Source organism: Chiloscyllium plagiosum, chromosome 19, assembly GCF_004010195.1.
Source record: "Chiloscyllium plagiosum isolate BGI_BamShark_2017 chromosome 19, ASM401019v2, whole genome shotgun sequence".
Classification (NCBI taxonomy): Eukaryota; Metazoa; Chordata; class Chondrichthyes; order Orectolobiformes; family Hemiscylliidae; genus Chiloscyllium; species Chiloscyllium plagiosum.
Window position 1 is genome coordinate 7,090,012 of NC_057728.1, and position 22,344 is coordinate 7,112,355.

General features: G+C 44.2%; 1 protein-coding gene across 1 annotated transcript in view; it reads left to right on the top strand.

Moving 5' to 3' along the window:
* Window positions 1-22,344, top strand: part of tmtc1 (transmembrane O-mannosyltransferase targeting cadherins 1) — a 160,195-nt gene that overhangs the window by 57,400 nt on the left and 80,451 nt on the right. Inside the window, exons 5-7 of the mRNA XM_043708866.1 lie at window positions 5,900-5,981; window positions 19,642-19,745; window positions 21,040-21,229. Coding sequence (XP_043564801.1) covers window positions 5,900-5,981; window positions 19,642-19,745; window positions 21,040-21,229 — 376 coding nt within the window. The remainder of the gene's footprint in view (window positions 1-5,899; window positions 5,982-19,641; window positions 19,746-21,039; window positions 21,230-22,344) is intronic.

The following is a 22,344-nucleotide window of genomic DNA, read 5'->3' on the forward strand; positions in this document are numbered from 1 at the left end:
CAAAGTACACATCATGAATGGTAACTGGGATCATCTTAGCCAGTCCTGCTCAGTTACTGAGTGGATGATCTCATTGAGCCTTCAGAAGAGCTAGTTACCCTGTCAGTTCCTTCCTTTCTTCGCTCGTTCGATTGTGTTGCATTAGTATGCAGCGTGGATGTGCGAGAATAGTCATTCGTGCTATTTCTCGCTGCTAATCTAAGATACCAACAGCATGGGTGGGCCATTTGCTGGGCCAATTCAAAGCCATTATTTTATCTTTAATGGTTTCTTCTTCTGTTTTGTAAAACTCTCTACAAACTAAAGGGCAGCAAGGTGGCTCAGTGGTTAGCACTGCTGCCCCACAGCATCAGGGACCTGGGTTTGATTCCGTCCTCTGGCGATTGTCTGTGTGGAGTTTGCACATTCTCCCCATGTCTGTGTGGGTTTCCTCTGGGTGCTGCAGTTTCCTTCCACAGTGTAAAGTTATGCAGGTTAGGTGAATTGGCAATGCTAAATTGTCCATAGTGTTTAGGGAAGTGTAGGTTAGGTGCGTTAGTCAGGGATAAATGGGTCTCAGTGGGTTACTCTTCGGAAAGTTGGTGTGAACCGATTGGACCAATGGTCTGTTTCCATACTCTAGGGATTCTATGATAAAAACAGCAGATCATGCAGCATGTGTGCAGGGAAATCAGAGTTAACATTTTGAGTCAAATGACCCATCCTTAGAATTGGAATGAATCTCTATCCAGCTGCCTTCACCTTTGGAAGCTCCCTGTTTCATTCTTCCTTTGCAAGGTATTCTTGACACTCTAGCTTCTCATCACGACTCCCTTCTCCAAGTGACATTGTGGAAGTTGCAAATAATGTACTTGTAGGTCAAGACTGTTTTTTTTTTCAGGGCTCTGGGGAGTGTACCATGGAGCAGAGATTTGGGTGGGAGGGAAGGTTTTGGCATGTGCACCTGTTTCCAGGCCAGTGCTTGTATTTTGCCTGCAGAGTGTAAGATGATGGATAAACCTATATGCCAATGGATACCCTCAAGTAGACAGTTGAGAACCACGTAACGGTATCTTTCTTTTAAATGTGTGTTACCTGTGGCAGGTAAGCACTTGACCATTTAGGTAGCCTGCTAGGTATATATTGGTACCCTTCTTGCACACTTGGGGTATGAACACCCCTCCTCATTGGGCATAGTATTGCCTCTGGAGGGTGGCCTCTGCCTTTTCACTATTCCACCCCCACCAATACCCTCACGAGGGCCTGCCTCACCAGCCCAGGTTAATCAGGCTTGTCCACCGTTGTTCTCGGGCATCCTCTATCTTGGTTAACCAACTAGAACAGGGCATTTTGCACTCCCAGGTCAACATGCTGCCAGTGTTCTAATTGGCCGACAGCTCTTGGAGGCGCCATCTTGTTCCTTAATTGATTCACAAGATGAAGGCATTAGCTAAGCCAGCGTTTGTTGGCCATCCCTAATTGCCCAGAGGACAGTTTGGAGTTAACCACATTGCAGTGGGTCTGGAATCGCATCAAGGCCAGACCAGGTCAGCATGGCAGTTTCCTTCCCTGAAGTGAACCGAATGAATGGGTTTTTCCAACAATCAGCAATGGATTCACGGTCACCTTTTTAAAAATTGAATTCAAAGTCCATGATCTGCCACGGCAGGATTTATACCCAGGTGACCAGAGCATTACCTGGGCCTCTGGATTAGCGCTCCAAGGATAAGACCATAGGCTGTCACCTCCCCTAAAGTTAACTTCCAGAAGATCCAGTTGGAGTTTCCATAGCCAAGTGAGACAGGATTGCCTCAGTTCTCTGGCCAGTAGATGTGCCCCTCACTGTCCAATTAAATCCCAGGCACCCTTCCTGTACATGGTTCAACCCTGAGGCCTGAACCACTTATAGTCGTGTGAATCTTTCACCATTGCCCCATCCAGCTCCTTTTTGAGAAGGAATAGAGTTAAACTGAATAACTCGCGGCTGTCCAGTACCGTCGTGCAGCTCAGAAATTCCCAAAGTGAATCACAGCAAACTGAGTGCTTCCGAAGTGTGGCCACCGTCAAGCAAATTAGAAACGTGAAACATGGCAGCCAAATTGGGCACAGCAAGCTCCCACAGACAGTAGTGAGGTAATGGAATGGGTCACTGCTGAATGATGGGTCAGTGTTGCCCTGCTCACGGGCACCCACTTGCGCGCATGCACACGCACACCCATGCACACGCGTGCACACAGACTCAAAGAAAATATTTAACAGGACAAGGTAATGGGACTAAGTGGATGGCCAGTTCCTAGAACCGGCACTAAACTGAAGGATCTAATTGTCACTTTAAACCATGTGTCATTACAACCTGACTGTCTATGTTCAGGCATGTCTCTTCGTAATGTAGCTGCCCGATAAAAGCAGAAACCATGGAAACTGCTTCATGTCACAGATGACAGTGATTTAGTGGTGACACACACTGGATTGCTACATGGCAAAACATTATGGAGAATTCCGAGCCGTTATGTAGTGGTGCTGCACTGAACGGCACTTTTCTATGAAGCGACTATTCAATTGTTGTTGGGGGTTTCGACTCTTAGTCTGCTCTCCTGCTGCTTACGGCTGAATTGCTTCAGGCAATTCCCAAAGTTACTGGGGCCAGACTGCAGTCTGGGGAGTTTCCTGTTGCTTGCCAACTGTGTTAGAATCCTAATTCAATCATTTGCTTCATCCAGGTGTGAGCATGACTTCATTTCTGAAATCCTTTGAGGTGCGAGGATGAATTGTGTTTGGTGTTTCTTTTTTAAATTGCAGCATTTAAAATGATGGCTGCCAGCTAGGGAGGAGGCAACAAAAGAATATTCTGGGCTTTGGCTATTTCGTTTGCTTGTCAGGAGAAGGCGTGGGTCGTAAATTCATCAAACATCTTTCTTAAGTCTTGTTGGCTTAATAGGCTCGATTCTTTAATAAAAAGGTGGAGTTGCAAAAAAACTCGGCATGCTCATTGTTTTCCGAATGGTCTACTGACAGGACCTTTGGCACCTTCTGTCACACCCCCCAGTCTTTTACACATTGACATCCTCTGTCCACGTTTTTTTTTAAGATTAGATTCCCTACAGTTTGGAAACAGGCCATTTGGCCCAAGACCGACCCTCTGAAGAGTAACCCACCCAGACCCATTTCCCTCTGACTAATGCACCTAACACTCTGGGCAATTTAGCATGGCCAATTCACCTGACCTGCACTTCTTTGGATTGTGGGGGGGGAAACCGGAGCACCTGGAGAAAACCCACACAGACACAGGGAGAATGTGCAAACTTGCCCAAGGCTGGAATAGAACCTGAGGCCCTGGTGCTGAGAGGCAGCAGTGCTAACCACTGAGCCACCATGCTCATGTGGGTGGCGTCCAAGCCAAGCTGATGCTGACTGTCCGCAATGCTATTATACATCCGGCACCTTTCAGTCATGGTCTGGTCACTTTGCAGGTGTCCAAACTGTTCCAGATTCTGCAGCAGGGCTTGTTAGTACCCAGTTGCCATCTCGTTCTGAGGAAGGGTCACTCAACTCAAAACGTTAACTCTGCTGTTGGGCTGCTGCCAGATCTGCAGAGCTTTTCCAGCAATTTCTGTTTTTGTTGGTTTGTGGTCGGTCTCAGATTGGCTGTTCTATAAGGTTAATAACCTTGTATTGTGCAGATGTCCCTATTTAGATTGCAAAGTCTGCCATTAAGTATGTTCTAGCCGATGCCTTCAGCTAACAGAGGGGTGACTGCAGACAATCCATCTTTGATATTTTATACCCTAGACAGTTTTTTTTGATTTTCTCTGATGATGAGACAGGATCTTGGAATGGATGTATGACTTAATAAATATCACAAGTTATAATTCTGGCAAAATTTGGAAATATAACATCTGAAGTGCAGTGAAATCAAAATTTTCTATTCCATTCAATTGGAGTTAAAAAGGCCTGGGGAAACATTGGAGAAAGTGAGGACTGCAGATGCTGGAGATCAGAGCTTAAAAATGTGTTGCTGGAAAAGCACAACAGGTCAGGCAGCATCAAAGGAACAAGAGAAGGGCTTATGCCACCCTCCTCATTCCTGAAGAAGGGCTTATGCCCGAAACGTCGATTCTCCTGTTCCTTTGATGATTAGATTAGATTAGATTAGATTAATTACAGTGTGGAAACAGGCCCTTCGGCCCAACAAGTCCACACCGACCCGCCGAAGCGTAACCCACCCAGACCCATTCGCCTACATTTACCCCTTCACCTAACACTACGGGCAATTTAGCATGGCCAATTCACCTAACCTGCACATTTTTGGACTGTGGGAGGAAACCGGAGCACCCGGAGGAAACCCACGCAGACACGGGGAGAATGTGCAAACTCCACACAGAGAGTCGCCTGAGGTGGGAATTGAACCCGGGTCTCGGGCGCTGTGAAGCAGCAGTGCTAACCACTGTGCCACCTGCCTGACCTGCTGCGCTTTTCCAGCAACACATTTTTAAGCTCTGGGGAAGCATTGGCAGCAGTACAGAGGAAGGGGAGATGTTAGGATTTTCAATACCACATAGATTTTGCAGAATTAGTGGGGGAGCATGTGGAATTAGTGTTTGGCTAAGTGAGTGGAAAGTGAAACCTGATTATCACATCTGCAGAAGAGGGAGTTACTTCCTCAATTAGCAGAATTTGCTTCCCTTTCATAGTTTTGGTGGCACGTTCTGCTAAGAATAGCTTTGAGGGCCACACCTTATTCCTGTACGTTTGTTGGAGTGTAATATTCTAAGGGGAAGGTTCAAAGCATTTGTTGTTGTCTTAAAAGGAGGACTCCCGTTAATGGGGTGATGCTTTTCGTTGAACTAGTTCATTATTAGCACTGCCCAGCAGTGGCACAGTCCTGATTTTCCTTAAGATTTCTCTTCGGTTGAATTTTCAGCCCAGCATCCTAGTTTAGTATCTTAATTGTGGAGCCAAAGGTTCTAAGTCCCAAAAGTGACTTCCCAGGGAGTAAAAAAAAGACGATAATATTTGGAAATGAATGCATTGCCCATGTGAGTCGTTTGTTTTGAAATACACAATTCAAGTTGGACCATAAGTCCCTCTTGCCAGATTGACTGTTTTCCCACTTGGGTTAGTGATTTCTCCAGAGTCACAACCACTTGCTCTGCTCTTGTCACATTGACCCAACTGCAGATATCTGTGGTTCTCCAGTTCCAGCCTCTTCTGCATCCCGAATTTTTATTGCTTCAGCATTGGCAGCAGTGCCTTCAGCTGCCAAAGCCCCTTTCAAGTTCACCCTCTCCGTCTCGCTCCTTCCTCCTTCGTAAGGCGACTTATGCCCAAAACATCGACTCTCCTGCTCCTCCGATGCTGCCTGACCTGCTGTGCTTTTCCAGCGCTACGTTTTTCGACTCTGACTCTTTAGCATCTGCAGTCCTTACTTTCTCCTCTTCTCCTCTCCTCTGACTTTCACAGAGTTGATAGACCCCCAAGCGCAGTCAATGTTTGTCTCGGTGTGCTTCCTGGGGAACAGACCATAGAGCAGAGTCCAGGAGCTGCTTGGAATGGACCTTGACCATACTCACTTTCCATTTATGAAACTAAGGCAATGTCAACCTTACAGAGAGGGAGGGACATTAAATGCTGACCTGACCTTGTCCTCACTTGTGTGTCATAGTGACCAGGAGCTGGCACCAAAGCTGATTGCTCCCTACCATTTTTAGGGGCAGGTACCTGAGACAGATGCTTCAGATTTCAGCCCCAGTAAAAGCATTGGACCAACTCTCTAACCTGAAATATCTGGTCTGCATTGTGGCCCAGTTATACTTAGATCAGTCTATTAAAATGCCTCAGGTAGAGCCCTGAATCTGTGTTTTGTCAGCTTTTACCCCTTGGGCTGGTTTTGATTAAAAGCTTTCTGGTTTTCACATTTCAGAAACCTATCAGCTGACAGGATTGGAGGACTGCTAAAATTGTCTGCACCGTACCTGAAGAGAGCTGGTTTTGTAACTGTGTATGTAAGTAACTACAAATTAAACTCGTCAAATTTTTGCCCCAGTGAGAATGATTTTTGGTATTTGTAATAAGACTAAAATAATGGCAGTTGAGTTAGATGAGGGAGGAGAATTCCTTGTAGAAATGTGGTTTGGTTATGACTGGTTGGAGATTAATAGGAATTTGCATTATCAAATGGGGTTGAATCTGCCTTTCACATCTGAAATACCTGCATACGGGCATGCATCTGTAAGCTTAGCTGTCTAAGTTTCTCTTAACCAAAGCTTCTTAACTCTTATATTCTCTTAGTGAATCCTCATTGCATGATTAGACTCCTTACAGTGTGGAAACAGGCCCTTCAGCCCAACCAGTCCACACCGACCCTCCGAAGAGTAACCCACCCAGACCCTCTGACTAATGCACCTAGCACCTAACACCATGGGCAATTTAGCATGGCCAATCCACCTGACCTGCACATCTTTGGACTGTGGGAGGAAACTGGAGCACCTGGAGGAAACCCACGCAGACACGGGGGGAGAATGTGCAAACTCCACACAGATAATCTGCCCAAGGCTGGAATCGAACCTGGGACCTTAGTACTGTGAGGCAGCAGTGCTAACCACTGAGCCACTGTGCCATGCATCTTTTACATGTCATAGGAACAGGTTTAGCCTGTTATCTCTATTTAGTTACATTGTAGCTTAACTACATCTCAATTCTATTTAGCCACGATTGTTCCATATCACATGATACACTTAAACAAAATCAATGCCTACATCTCAGTCTTGAATATAGAGTGTCCACTGTCGAACTTGTCCAGGTCTTCCAAATAAGGTTGTCCTCTTACCTGCCTCTCTGCTTTGATAGGGAAGGTCATTCAAATTCCAAGCAATTCAAATATAACACAACCCAACACAGCATAGGAGTAGGCCTTTTGGCCCATGGGGCCTGCGTGGATTCCTAGTCCTTGTTTAGACCTGCTACTTATTGCCATATGCGGTTTCTATCCCTCTGTTCACCTCCCTTTCATGTGTCTATCAAGATACTCCTTAAATGTTGGTAACGTGTCTGCTTCCACCACCACCACCACTGGCAGTGCATTTCAAGCACCCACCACCCTCTGTGTGAAATTTTTTCTCCACACTTCTCCCCTCAGCTTTCCCCCCTCACCTTGAGCCTGTGCCCTCTTGTAGTGGACCTTTCCACCGTGGGAAAAACCCTCTGACTATCCACTCCATCAATGCCGCTCATAATTTTGTAGAGCTATATCAAGTCGCACCTCAGCCTGCATCTTTTTAGTGAAAGCAATCCTAGTTTATCCAACTTCTCTGCACAATTAAAACCCTCCAGACCAGGCAACCTCCCTGGTAAACCTTCGCTGCACCCTCTCCAAAGCACCCATGTCCTGGTGGTAGTGTGGTGACCGGAACTGCACTTAGTATTCCAAATGAGGCCTAACTACACCTTTACAGCTGTAACATAACTTGCCAACTTTTATATTTGATGTCCCAGCCAATGAAGGCAAGAGTGTTGTATGCCTTCTTGACCACCTTATCCACTTATATCCCCCTTTTCAGGAATCTGTGGGCCTGTAAGCCTAAATCCCTCCCTCTAGCTGCTAAGGGTTCTTCCATTTATTATATGAATTGCACCTGAACTTGATCTTCCACAATGCGTCATCTCACATTTGATCAGATTAAACTACATCTGCCATTTCTCTGCCCAAATTTGCAATCTATATTCCATTCTATCTTCTGACAATACTCCTCACGATCTGCAAGTCTGTCAGTTTTGGTGTCATCCTCAAACTTACTAATCAAATCACCTATATTTTCCTCTAGATCATTTATATATGTATATGGCAAACAACTATGGTACCAGCACTTGTCCCTACAGAATACCCACCTGTTATTGATCTCTATTCTGAAAAACACCCTTCCATCACTACTCTCTGTCTGCTCTGACCAAGCTAGTTTTGTGTCCATCCATCCAGCTCACCCTGCATTGCATGAGACTCTACCTTTTGTACCAGCCTGCCATGAGGTACCTTATCAAATATCTTACTAAAGTCCATGTGGACGACACCCACTGCCCTTGCCTCATCAATCATTCTTGTCACCACCTCAAAAAAACTCAGTCACGTTAGTGATATATTACCTTCTCCGCACAAACCCATGCTGCCTTTCACTAACAAGCCCATTCGCTTCCAAGTATAAATAAATCCTATCTCTCAGTATCTTCTGCAACAGCTTCCCCATCACTGACGTCAGGCTCACTGGCTTAAAATTACCTGGATTATCCGTTTCCCTTCTTAAACAAAGGAACAATATTGGCATTCTCCCGTCCTCTGGAACCTTTCCTGACGCCAAAAACGATGCAAAGATAAAAACCAAAAAAAAACAACACTGTGGATATTGTAAATCAGAAACTAAAACAAAAATTGCTGGAAAAGCTCAACAGGCTCGCAGCATTTGTAGAGAGACCCTTTGAGTTGGGTCGAGTGACCCTTCCTTGGAACTCTGATGCAAAGATATCTGTTAAGGCCCCAGCTATTTCCTGCCTTGCCTTCCACTGTATGCTGGGATAGATCCCATCTGGCCTGAGGGCCTGTCTACCTGAATACATTTCAAGAGACCCAACACTTCTTCCTTCAGTATATTAACCAGCCCGAGAGTGTTCACACACCTTTTCATAACCGCAGTATCCCTCACGCCCCTCTCTTTGGTGAATACTGATGTAAAGTACTCATTAAGGATCTCACCTATTTCCTCTGGCTCCACCCAAAGCCTCCGTCCTTTATCCTTGAGGCCTACTCTTTCCCTAGCTACCCTCTTGCTCCTAATATATTGTATAAAATGCTTTGGGATTCCCCTTAACCCTGCTGGCCATGGATATTTCACAGCCCCTTTTAGCCTTCCCTACTCCCTGTGTGAGCTCTTTCCTACTTTCTTGATATTCTTCTCGGACTTTGTCTGCTTTTAACTGCCTAAACTTTGGGTATGCTTCCTTTTTTTGGACTAAGCTGATAATTTCCCCTGCGGTCCAAGGTTCCCAAATCCTGCCATTCCGGTCCTTCATTTTCACAGGACCATGTCAATCCTGCACTCTAATTGATTGGTCTTTACAAGACTCCCACATGTCAGATGTGGATTTACCCTCAAACTGCCACTCCCAATCCACATTCTCTAATTCTTGCCTAACTGGTGGCCTTCCCCTAGTTTAACACCTTCATCTGAGTTCCACACTTGTCTTTATTCATAAGTATCCAAAAACTTATGGAATTATGGGCATTATTCCTAAAATGCTCCCCCACTGAAACTTTGATCACCTAGCTGGGCTCATTTCCCAATACTAGGTCCAGTATGGCCCCCCTCTCGTTGGACTTGCCACATCCTGTTTCAAAAACCTACTTGGACACACTTAATGAATTGCTCTCCATCCAATCTCCTGGCACTAAGGGAGTCCCAGCAAATGTAACGTGTGGGGGAGGGGTGGGGAGGGGGGATGGGGGTGGGTTGGGTGGGTGGTTGGGGAAGTTAAAATAACCACCACAACAACCCTGTTATTTTTACATCTTTCCAAAATCTGACGACACAGCTTTTTTACTCTTTTCCACTGGCAGCTGGGAGGTATGTAATACAACCCCAGCATGTGACTGCATTCTTCCTTTACCTGAGCTCTACCTTAATACAGCTTCCTCCTCTGTTTCATCTAAAGCATCGATATCCCAGTACATTAAGGTGCCAATCTTGTCCCTCCTACAACCATGTCTCTGTGATAGCAACAACAACGTAATTGCATACATTAATCCAGGCTCTAAATTCATCCATATTACCTGTTATTTTTTTTGCATTTGAAGCAAATCCAGTTCAAGCCTTCAGTTCCGCCGAGCTCAGTAGCCTCTCCCTGACCACTCTTCCTCTTAGCTATATTTGCCTTTGTCCCAAATTCTTCCCTAGTCTCTATACTTACTGACCTGCTGCTCTGGTTCCCACCCCACTGTGGCACCTTTCAATGTCCTTAAAGTCAAAGTGCATTTACACCAAAAGAAATCTTCCTCCTTCTCTCAAGAAGTAAATTGCTTCTCAAAGGTATTTTAGATGCTTAAACCATTCAGTCTCCCTAAGGAATGCCCAGTGCTGCATTATGTCAGACTGTCAGGCCCACTCTATCTGAGCAGGGGTGAATCTTGCTCCCTGCTGCCTCACTGATCTGTAGGGCCACAGCCTCTGTTGTTGTTCTTTAATATTCTCGGAAGCGCGCTAGTGCTGGCTGCCTGCTTTTGCTTTAATTGCTTCCCTTATTTTGTTCCATCTTGCTGCTATATCGCAGCAATATATAGATGTTATCTGCATAACTGAGTTCTTTACTGCCTGACTATTCTTAGTATCTTGGCTCTCACAGGGTCAGGGAGCATCATACAATCCCTACAGTGTGGAAACAGGCCATTTGGCCCAACAAATCCGCATTGACCCTTCAAAGAGTAACCCACCCAGACCCATTCCCCTACATTTATCCCTGACCAATGCACCTAACTTACACATCCCTGGACACTATGGACAATTTAACTTGGTCAATTCACCTAACCTGTACATCTTTGGGCTGTGGGAAGAAACCGGAGGATCAAAGGAAGCCCACGCAGACACAGGGAGAATGTGCAAACTCCACACAGACAGTCACCTGAGGCTGGAATCAAACCCGGGTCACTGGTGCTGTGAGGTAGCACTGCTAACCACTGAGCCGCCGTGCCAACCTTTTATTTGTAGTGAGCTTTGCAACAAAATAAAACAGAAGCAGAAACAGATTACATTACAGTGTGGAAACAGGCCCTTCGGCCCAACAAGTCCACACTGACCCACCGAAGCGCAACCCACCCATACCCCTACATTTACCCCTTACCTAACACTACGCGCAACTTAGCATGGCCAATTCACCTGACCTGCACATCTTTGGACTGTGGGAGGAAACCGGAGCACCCGGAGGAAACCCACGCAGACACGGGGAGAACGTGCAAACTCCACACAGTCAGTCGCCTGAGGCGGGAATTGAACCCGGGTCTCTGGCGCTGTGAGGCAGCAGTGCTAACCACTGTGCCATCGTGCCACTCTCAAACCATTAAAGATAAAGTAATGGCTTTGAATTGGCCGTTGGTATCTCAGATCAACAGCAAGAAGTAGCGTGAATGACTATTTTCACACATCTACGCTGCATACTAATGCAACACAATAGAATGAGCAAAGAAAGAAAGAACTAACAAGGTAACTAGCTCTTCTGAAGGCTCAATGAGATCATCCACTCAGTAACATTCATGATGTGTACTTTGTCAGCTCACCTCAGATAGAACAGCAATAGCTGTCATTCTGGCACAGTGGGTGGATGAGACGGTGACCTCTCAAAACTAGGTTTTTACATGTGGGCATTTGCTCATTGTTGTCCTTTGATTCCAGTTACAGACTTCAGCATTGTGATTGAACATGATCTGCTGATCTCTGTGATCCCCCATCATTACCAGTTCCTATCTGAGCCCAATCAAACTCAGCAGAGACCATACATTGTTATGTGACTCACTGCCTTAATCAAATCAGCCACTGGGTGGGATTGAACTGCAGCTGTTCCAATTGTAATTGTTTTATCTTCCTTCGCCATTCCCCTTATAAAATATGCAACGCTCACCAGACCTGCTAAACAGGGGCATTTGCTAAAAGAAATTTTAATGGTTTGGCTAGTATTTAGGTCTAATTGTTGTGAGACTGGAGGAATTGGAATAGAGTGAGTTCTTCAGGCCATAGACACTGGCTCCAACTAGAGCAAACTTTAGGTTCACTTTGCTGCAGCCAAATCGATTTATTGGGTGAATGTGCCATAAGATCCCAAGGGATATGAGTAGGAGAAGGCTATTCAGACCTTCAAGCCCTCTCTGCCATCCAGTAACATCGTGGCTGAGCAGATTGAGATCATACCTTCACTCTCCTGCTGGCTTGTCCCCACCTCAATACCCATGACCCATGACCCTTGACTTCACTGTCGATGAAAAATCTCACTCTCTCTTGAATATATTCAATGACACAGCCTTTGCTGTTTTCTGTGCAAGAGAATTCCAAAGGCTAACAACCCTGAGAGAGAAGAAATTCCTCCTTAAGGAGGAGACTCCTGAGACGATTTGTAGCTCAGGTTACATTTAGGAGATTCCTTATTTTTAAGCTGTTTAAATGGGTCTGTATTCCCCAAGGGAGGCATTCCCTCACCCTGTCAAGCCCCCTCAGAATCTTCTATGTGTCAACACGATCTCATCCATGTCTTGTAAGTTCCAAAGAGTGTAGGCCCAATTTGTTTGAGGTAATTGCTTTCCTCGAGGTAATTGCTTCATCCCAGGAATGAGCATAGTGAATCTTCTCTGAACATGCAATTATGTCCTTTCTTAAGTAAGGTGACCAAATCTGTACAGAGTTTTCGAGGTGTTATTTTGGCAATGACCGATGCAGGTGTAGCAAGACTTCCATCCTTTTTTTTTTCTTCCATCCCATTTCAATTAAAAGCTAACAGTCCATTTGCCTTCCTGTACCTGCGTGCTAGATTTTGTGCCTCATATACACAAGGGCACTCAGATCCCACAGCATTGTCCGTTTTTGAAAATAATGTTTTGCTTCTCTCATCTTCCTAATAATGTGGACAGCCTCACACTACCACCCCCCCCCCCACTTTAATATTTACTGACCACCACCTTGTCTACTCATCTATGTCCCGTTGTTTCCTTATGACGCTTACTTTTCCACCTGACCTTGTATTGTCAGCACATTTGGCAACAAGATTAAGATTAATCCAATTTGTTCATAAAAATTTTAAATGAATGAGCCCCCCCAACACAGATCCCTGCGGCAGACTGCTGTTACATTTTGCCAAATGGAAAATGGTTCGTTTTTCCTGACTTTCTGTTCTCTTTCATTAATCACATTACTGCAAATACTGCAAGCTTCAATCTTGTGTGGTCGCCTTTTAGGTAACACCTTATTTAAGCGTCTTTTGTCTGTTTAATTCTCCTGGGGGTTTTCTTTTCTCTGTTAAACCCACTACAATTTGTTATTTTTTGGAGGAAGTTTGAAGTAAACTTGTAACAAATTGAGAAGGCTCTTGGTTATGTTCTTTTTCAATCACCAGTGCACTGTTTGTCTTCCCTCCCCTTGGTGAAGCTGCACTGGTTTAAGTGACCTTTGCATAAACTCTACTAAAACCTAGTGCTAACAAAGCAAGTTGTCAAGTTGAAATGTCGGACAAGGCTAGAATTGAGGAAGAATTAGAAGTTTCTTTTTGCTGTATTTATCCTTGACTCGAGCCAGACTCTCTTGGGTGAATAATCTTTACTGCAGTACCGACTCTTTATGCTAACCACTGGCATTCAGGCCTCTTTTATAGTTGCATTGGAACAATATTGGGAGACTAGAGAATTTTAGGTTGGAGTCCTTGCAGTGGCAAGCCATTACATGTGAGGGCAAGATGGGTAATTCAGTACTAATGTTTGCATTTTACCATTCCCACAACTTCGCCACAGTTTCCAATACCTATAGGCTTTTATCAGCCAAAGCTCAGGTCAGTGGAACTTGCGCCTACAGTGGCTGGTCCAACCAGTGAGGAGTGCATAGAACGTCTTCCGTGTTTTCATTTGTTCTCCAAAAGCTGGTGATGGCACACTGTTAAGCAATTTGCAAGAGCTTAAGTTAATGTCTGGACTTATTTACCAACGAATTGATAGAGGATTCCAAGTAAATAAAAAAACAAACTTCTTCCAGAACAAATTGCATTCTTTAGCTTACAGCTTTTCTAAGCCTAGACAAGAATTGTCACTGGGATACTTAACATGTAGTGCATTAGATTTAGGCAGATTGATTTCATTAGAACCGAAGTAGGTGGCTGTTGAAGTGCCCATCAGCCATGATTGAATGGCGGATGGACCCGATGGGCCGAATGGCCTTACTTTCACTCCTATGTCTTATGGTCTTATAGGGTGGGTTCTGCATAGAACACGTGACCAGTCAATGACGTCTGTAATGGTATGTGTGGAAGATTGTTTTCGCAGATCTCAAATCAACATCTTTCTTAATAATAGATTGGCACTACATCCACTCCCTCCACCACCGACACTCAGTAGCAGCAGTGTGCACTATCTACAAGATGCACTGCAGAAATTCACCAAATGTCCTCAGACAGTGACTTCCAAACTCAAAATCACTTCCATTTAGAAGGACAAGGGCAGCAGATACATGGGAACATCGCCCCCTGCAAGTTCTCCTCCAGGCAACTCACCATCCTGACTTGGCAATATAGCACCGTTCCTTCACTGTCGCTGGGTCACAATCCTCTGATTCCCTTCCCAATGGCATTGTGGGTCAACCCACAGCAGGTGGACAGCAGCAGTTCTAGGAAGCAGCTTACTCCCACCTTCTCAAGGGCAACTAGGGGCAGCAATAAATGCTGGCCCAGTCAGCGACACCCATGTCCCACAAAAGAACAAAAAAACTGTACAGGGAGCATTGAACTCAGCAACAAGGGAGAATCAGTTCCTGAATTTCTTTAGCAATCCCAAATGTTCTGCCAAGATTATGCTGCTGTCAGTTTTCATAGTGTTGGGTGTAAGGTGACAATAGCACTTTACTCTGAGTGTCATGAGCTGCTATTTAGAGTGGATTTCCTTTGTTCATTGGCATGCATCTGAGTACAGGGACACCCTTAGTCAGCAGTTAATTTACAGCCACTGAAGCGCCACAGAAATTCCACCTCAATGCACCAATATTCAAGCAGAAAGCCCAGCTGTCAACTTGCATTGACTGTCCATTTCCAGCTGACTGGCTGACTTCCATTAGTGAGGGCCCCACAGTCTCCATTCATTAGTGTTACATAAACCACAGACCCAAGACAAAGCTGAAAAATCCATATTGTCATTTGGTGCAGTTTGTGCTGGGAGATGGGTATATTTTGGAGTTGAGTGGGAATCAATTTTATTCAATTTTTTTCTTGATCTACACAGCAAATCCTGCCTAGAAATTAATGTAAACTGGAGCTTTGAGATAGCAGGGGAGGCCCTATGTCTTTTGACTTTCCCGCAAATCCACTCCACTTAAAGTAAATTGCCAAATGAAAACCCAGTGCAGGAGTAATGGTGTGAAAATGTCTCTATAATTCCACTTGTTTGCACCTTCCGATAGCCTGACCTTGTTTGAGCCAAATTTGCACATCCTTTCACAGGAAGATTGCAATGTCAAATGATTGCTTGCCTAGCACTGCATGAGTTTGTGCGGTCGAGCACTGCCCTGGTTTGCTCATTGTGGTCGTGTGAAAAGCCTATGCAGTCTGGAGTTGTCAGTTTGGAACTTTGGCTTATCGTGGGCCTCATTTCTATTGGATTTACTATTCTGCTGGGAGCTTTGTGTCATTCAGGCTTGACTCATTGCAACTTCAAACTGCATTTGAAACCCAGGGCTTTCATGCTGATTGTTTCTGAGGTCATGTGGGAAAATAAATCAATTTGGCAAATTAAAATGGCAGCTGAGGACACCATCAAAAGCCAGCAGCCTGTGTGGCCTGTTTAATCCTCAGTCCTCACTTTCTGCCAAGCTGGTCATAATATGAACATTAATTCTAGCTTCACCATATAATGGGTTATAAGTGAATATTCAGTTTTATGTCCTCCACTTCCATTCTTGAAGGTGTTGATTCCTCGCTAAAGGTACTGCTACCTTTCAGTACTTAACTGGGAGATTTAGCCATTCGCCATAACGACAGGCCATCCCAATCCTATCCAGTACCCATCAGTGCTGACGTCCATCTGAAACCCATAAATGAAGGCATTTGTCTCCTTCCTGATTCATGACACTGAGGCCAGTTCTTACTCCCCTGCCAGCTAAGGCTCACTGTCTCAACACAGTCTTTGACTGCCCCGTTACACAATAGAACAAGTGACCCATAAATGAAGGTGCAGAGGTCAGGTGAATTCTGTGACCTGAAGATGGGTTCATTTGTTCTGCGTTGTAAGTTCAGTTGCATTGCTGTCTGCCAGTGAACCTCTAAATTACTTGTTTTAAATTAATAAATGATTAAATTACCTATTTAATATCTAAAGGACTTATACACTTAATGGTAGAGCCTGGGGGAAGTGTTAATAAAAAAAAACCTTGGGTGCAGGTGCGTTGTTGACCAGGTGGTAAAGGTGGTATTTGGTAAGTTTGCCTTCATTGGTCAGTACATTGAGTATAGGAGTTGGGAGGTCATGTTATGGTTGTAAAGGATATTGGTTAGGCCATGTTTGAAATACTGTGTTTAATTCTGATCTCCCTGCTAGAGGAAAGATGCTGTTAAACTTGAAAGGGTTTAGGAAAGATTTACAAGCATGTTGCTGGGGTTAGAGGGCTTGAGCTATAGGGAGAGGTTGAATAGGCTGGGGCTGTTTTCCCTGGAGCATCAGAGGCTGAGGGGTGACCTCATGGAGGTTTATAAAATAATGAGGGGCATGGATAGACTGAATAGCCAGGTCTTTTCCCCAGGGTAAGGAAGTGCAGTTCTAGAGGGCATAGGTTTATAGTGAGAGGGGAAAGATTTAAAAGGGACCTAATGGGTAACCTTTTTGTGCAGAGGGTGGTGCGTGTATGGAATGAGCTGCCAGAGGAAGTGGTGGAGGCTGATACAATGACAACATTTAAAAGGCATCTGGATGGGTAGATGACTAGAAAGGATTGAGAGGAATATGGGTCAAATGCTGGCAAATGGGATGAGATTAATTTTGGAAATCTGATTGGCATTTGCGAGTTGGACTGAGGGGTCTGTTTCCGTCTTGTAAATCTCTGTGACTTGATGCCTCTAAAATTAATTAAGTTTGAGAAAACTGGAAGGACTTAAGTCACCATCAGAATTTTAAACCATTGGGATTTCTTCTATGATTTTGGTCAGAGTATTGAAAAATGTGGGAGACCACTATGAAAGAAAACACTCTACCCTTTGGGACCTTGGGACTCGCACCCGACTTTTTTGCAGTGTGGCCACTGAAGGGAGGGTGGTAACCAATTTGCTCGTTGGAGGGTCTGACAGTTAGTGATAGCATAGGTCAAAGCGTTAATCTATACTAATGATGATGATGGAAGTGTAAAATGTTGGCCTGGACACTGGGCGAATTCACCTATTAATCTTGGAATATTAGCTTGGGATCCTTATCTCCTTGGCTGGACAGAAGGCAGGTCATCTCAGCTGGAGAGCAGCACCTCAAATATTGCAGCACTGAAAAGTCCATCTAATTTTTGCGTTCCAGTCTTTGGAGATCAGAATCTTTGAGTTCTGGAGCAAGAGTGCTCGAACTAAGCCACAGCTGGAGGCATAGAGGAGGCAGGGCGGAATATCCACAAGCTGGAATTTCTCAGCAGGAAAGAATAAGTGAGAGTAAACTTTAGTGTCTCCGATTCTGCAGGCTATCGGTTTTTGTGGCTTTTTGGGGCTACATTACAGATGCGTGGAGTTCTCTGAGCATGTGGCAAATTGACATTAATGGGATAGAACTTGAAATTCCCTAAATCTTCTGTGCTTCTCATTTAGTGCACAGTTTATTTAATCAAAGTGGACTTGCTGTTCAGTAACAAATGTCTCTTCTCAACCTGAGAGAGTCTACATTTATTCTCAATTTATTCTAATTAAAGGCTTCTGCGTTGTTCAGCTTCATAGAATCACAGCACAGCAGAGGCCATTCGATCTGTTGTGTCTGTGCTTACCTCATCATATAACTTGAGTTTTATCCATTTTTATCCCTTCAACCTCAAAATTTCACTTAAAGTGAAATGCTACAAAATTCTTTGAGCTCATCAAATATTTTTCAGGGCTGAAAATTGCTTTTTAAATTCTATTTACTTCATTTCCTTTTTGTGAAAGCAAAAGAATGCTGTACTTTTGTCAACTCTTAGATTAGGGGCTACTGTGAAGATTGTGAGATGTAGGAACAGAAGTCGGCCATTCTGCCCATCAAGCCCGCTCTGCTATTCAATTAGGTCACGACTGATCTGATAATCCTCAACTGCCCTTTCCTGCCTCCTCCCAATAACCCTTGATTGCACACTGTTGTGAGGTGACCTGGAAGTAATGACAATTAATGATAACCTTGACATCTGGAGACTGAGGAAATGACAAGAGGGCTAACGCTAGATGACAGGACTGTGAAAGCTAATGTAGCAGTGGCCTGTCAGGCAAACAAAGGCGATGTGGCAAGGTTACATTCCTTGCCCATCTGCTGCCATCTGGCAGTGCTGATAGCCAAGCTGTGCCACCACTAGCACCTGACCTTGGATCTACCTTTTCCTTGACAGGAATTCATCCTTAAGTATTATCTCACATTGTGTCAGAATGTCTGCAGGACTAACATTACCAGACCAAAAAACATAGACATGTTAAGGACTTTAGCACATATTATTTTAACCTAATGTGTAATCTGTTGTGTGTAGCTCACTCAAAGTGAGAATCAAACCCAAAAATGCTTTTTCAAAAATACTCTGGAGAGATGGGGAAAACACTGACTTCCAAAAGAAGAGGAAGATTTGGAATGTACGAATCTGAGCAATATGAGCAGCAGGAGACCTTATACTCTGTTGACCCTGCGCCATTATTTTGAAAGATCACAACTGATTTTCTGCATCAACTCCTGTTTCCCCTTTTGGCTCTATATTGTTCACCTCCCTTGATGTCAAAAAAAACTATCAATCTCAGAGTTAAATCAATTCAAGAATTAGCTTCTGTACTGGAGAATTCCAAAAATTCATAAATGTCTGAAGAGATTTCTCATCTCAGTCCTGAATGGCAAATCCCTAATCCTGAGGCAATAATCCTACTTCTACCATTGTGTAAACGTATCTTTCGGTTTTTATCTTGTCAAGGGTCCTCAGAATTTTATACATTTTAATGAAATCACCTTTCAATCTTTGAATCCATCCAACGAATATGTGCCCATTCCACTCAATCCTTCCTGATTTGGTCTGCTCTGTCATGCCAGGATGCAGTCTTGCATTTATCTGGCACCATTCACAAACTCAGGATCTCCCCAAGTGCAATGAAGTGCACAGGGAAGCAAATAATCAACTTGCATGGAGTGGCAATGGTTAGCACTGCTGTCTCACAGCACCAGGGACCTGTGTTTGATTCCACCCCTTGGGCGACTTTCTGTGTGGCATTTGCACTTTCTCACCATGTCTCCCACAGTCCAAAGAAGTGTAGGTTGGATGGTTAGCTGTGGAAGATGTGAGGGATAGGGTAGGGGTTTGGGATCTGTACGGACATGATTGCCCAAATGGCCTATTTCCACATTGCTGTCAGAGATCAATTCGTGGAATCACTGCAATGTGCTGATGGTCTGATTGTTTTCTTTTGGTTGATTGAGAGATAAATGCTGGTCATATTCCCAAGAAGATCTCTCATGTTCTCAAACTGATGCCACTCCGACCATTTTCACTGGTCAGTCAGCTTTAGTTTGTTTTTGCATGGAAATGGGACTTGAACCCAAGACCTTCTGGTTCAGATCCAGAAGTGCTACCGACTAAGCCATGGCTGACATTTGTATTGTGTTATGGACTATTGAAACATAAGAAGCATTCTGTTTGTGTTATACTGGCTGGTAGTGTGTTGCCAAATGTATATTATGCTGACTCCGTCTGCCTCTCTTTCTAGGTTCTCCTCATCCTGTTTTTCCGTGTGTGGATCATGGCAGGCTCCATGCCGAACTTCTCAGAGCAAGACAACCCAGCTTCATTCTCCCCTTACTTCCTCACTAGGTACAATCCTGTCTAAGTCCTAACACACTCAAGAGCTCAGTGTCTCTTAAAATTACACTTCTCAGGTTCAAGCACTAACCTTCTCTTACTTGAGTCAGTTTCCCAGTTAAACCAGGGAACTTTTTGGTGCAGTAGATTGGGCACTCTCTTTATCCTTGCTGGGCTTTAGATTCAGATCTTGCTTTCGGGTCTCTACAAGGGTCATATGGTCAGCTGTTGGATTCTACTTGTTGCTCCAATTGTGATCAGCTATATCTGCAGTGGGAGCTGGATGGTGTTGAGCACCTTGAGTGTTGTGGAACTTCACCCATCCAGGCAGGTGGAGAGTATTCCATCACACTCCTGACGTTCTCCTGTTGAATTTTGAAGAACGAGAGGTGACATCACTGAAACATAAAAAATTCTTAAGGGGCTTGGCAGGGTAAATGCAGGGAGGATGTTTTGACTGGCTAGGGAGTCTCAATTGCAAATTCACCCTCTTAGGACAAGCCAAAGTCAGATGAGCTTGAGAGAAAGACGAGTTTGAATCTTCCGAATTCATGATTCCAGGGTCAATGGATATTCAGTCATTGAATCTGCTCAAGGCTGACACTGTTGGATTTTCTAACAATGAAGAGACCTGTAGGTAATGTTGGATAGAAGGTTGGCCATGATTTTGAATGATAGAAGGATAAAACCGGTCTTGTTCAAAGCTGGCTATAATGTCCCACCACTGCATCAGTTGAGCACCTGGCCACCAGTTGAATCTTGGGAGCATTCATGTCTACAAGCCCCTTGTTCATCAGTTGCGTAACTTTGATTTATTCTTAAGTTTTGTTTCATGTTCCTTTGTTTAATGTCGTCCTTAGTTTTCATTGTTGATGTTCACACATTACGATGATGTTTGAAATACTTCTCTCCAAGTCAGAAGGTTCTTTGTTGAGTCACACCTCCAGAGGTTTGAGGCTCAATACAAACTGAGATTCCATCCAGTACTGAGGGAGTGCTATACTGTTGGAGGGACCATCTTTTGGATGATGAGATAACTGAGGACTGTCCTCTAACATGACTGTAAAAGATCCCTTTCCACTTGTATCATAGAAGATCAAGGGAATTCTCTTGGCCAATGCCAATACCAATCCCTTGACCAAAAGACTGAAATAGATTGCATTGTTGTTTGTGAGATCTTGCTGTGCATAATGTGACTGCTGCCTTTCCTGCAAGAGTCAAACTGCATCACCTTTTGTGAATTTTTTTTAATCTGTAGAAAGTGCTGTATAAAATAAAAGTTCAATTCTTTCTGTTCACAATGCAGGTTTCTCACGTACTCCTATCTGCTGACCTTCAATGCTTGGCTTCTGTTAGCACCAATGACCCTCTGCTATGACTGGCAAGTAGGGAGCATCCCATTGGTGGAGTCTTTGTGGGATGTGAGGAATGTGGCAACTGCAGTGTTTGGTCTTGGCATGCTTCTGTTGATGTGGAACTGCCTACTTTCTGTACAGGTATGTTTGAAAAGGTCTAAGAGTTTGGTTCACATTATTCTGAAGATTATTTCATTGGGAGGGACAGCTTCGCTTGAGGAAAGCTATATTTTCTAGCTGTACCAGCCAATCATTTTCATTCATTTATTAACTATAAGCAACGGCCTATTTGGATCATTGCTAGACTATTAATACAGAGACCCAGTTAAAATTATAGGGACTTGGATTCAAATCCCACCATGGTAGCTGTTGGAATTCAATTTTAAAAATTCTGGAGTTAAGGGTCTAACAATGATCATGAAACCATTGAATGTTGGAAAAACCCATCTTGTTCACTGATGTCCTTTAGGAAAGGAAACTGCCAACCTTACCTGGTCTGGTTTGCATGTGACTGCAGATCTGCATCAATATGGTTGACTTTTAACTGTGTTCCAAGCAATTAGGGATGGACAATAAATGTTGGCCTAGCCAGCGACACCCACATCCTGTGAATGAAGTTTTAAAAATCAAAGCCAGCATTTATTGCTCATTCTGAATTATGAGTGGGGAAGTGACATTATTATGACACTGTCACTGGACTAGTAATCTAGACCTCCAGGCTAATGTTCTGGGGAATCGCTCCCGTGGCAAATGGTGTAAATTGATATTAATAAAAATTCAGCATGAAAAGCTAACCAAATGGTGACTGTGCAAGCACTGTCATCGAGTCATGGAGATGTACAACATGGAAACAGACCCTTCAGTCCAACTCGTCCATGCTGACCACACATCCCACCTGCCAGCACCCGCCCAAATCCGTCCAAACCCTTCCTATTCATATACCCATCTAGATGCCTTTTAAATGTTGGAATTGTATGAGCCTCTACCACTTCCTCTAGCAGCTCATTCCATACATGTACCATCCTCTGCGTGAAAAAGTAGCCCCTTAGGTCTCTTTTATATCTTTCCCCTCTCACCCGAAACCTATGCCCTCTAGTTCTGGACTAACCCTTACCCTGGAGAAAAAAACTTTGTCTATTTATCCTATCCATGTCCCTCATGATTTTATAAACCTCTGTAAGGTCACCCCTCAGCCTCCGATGCTCCAGGAAAAACAGCCCCAGCCTATTCAACCTCTCCCTATATCTCAAATCTTC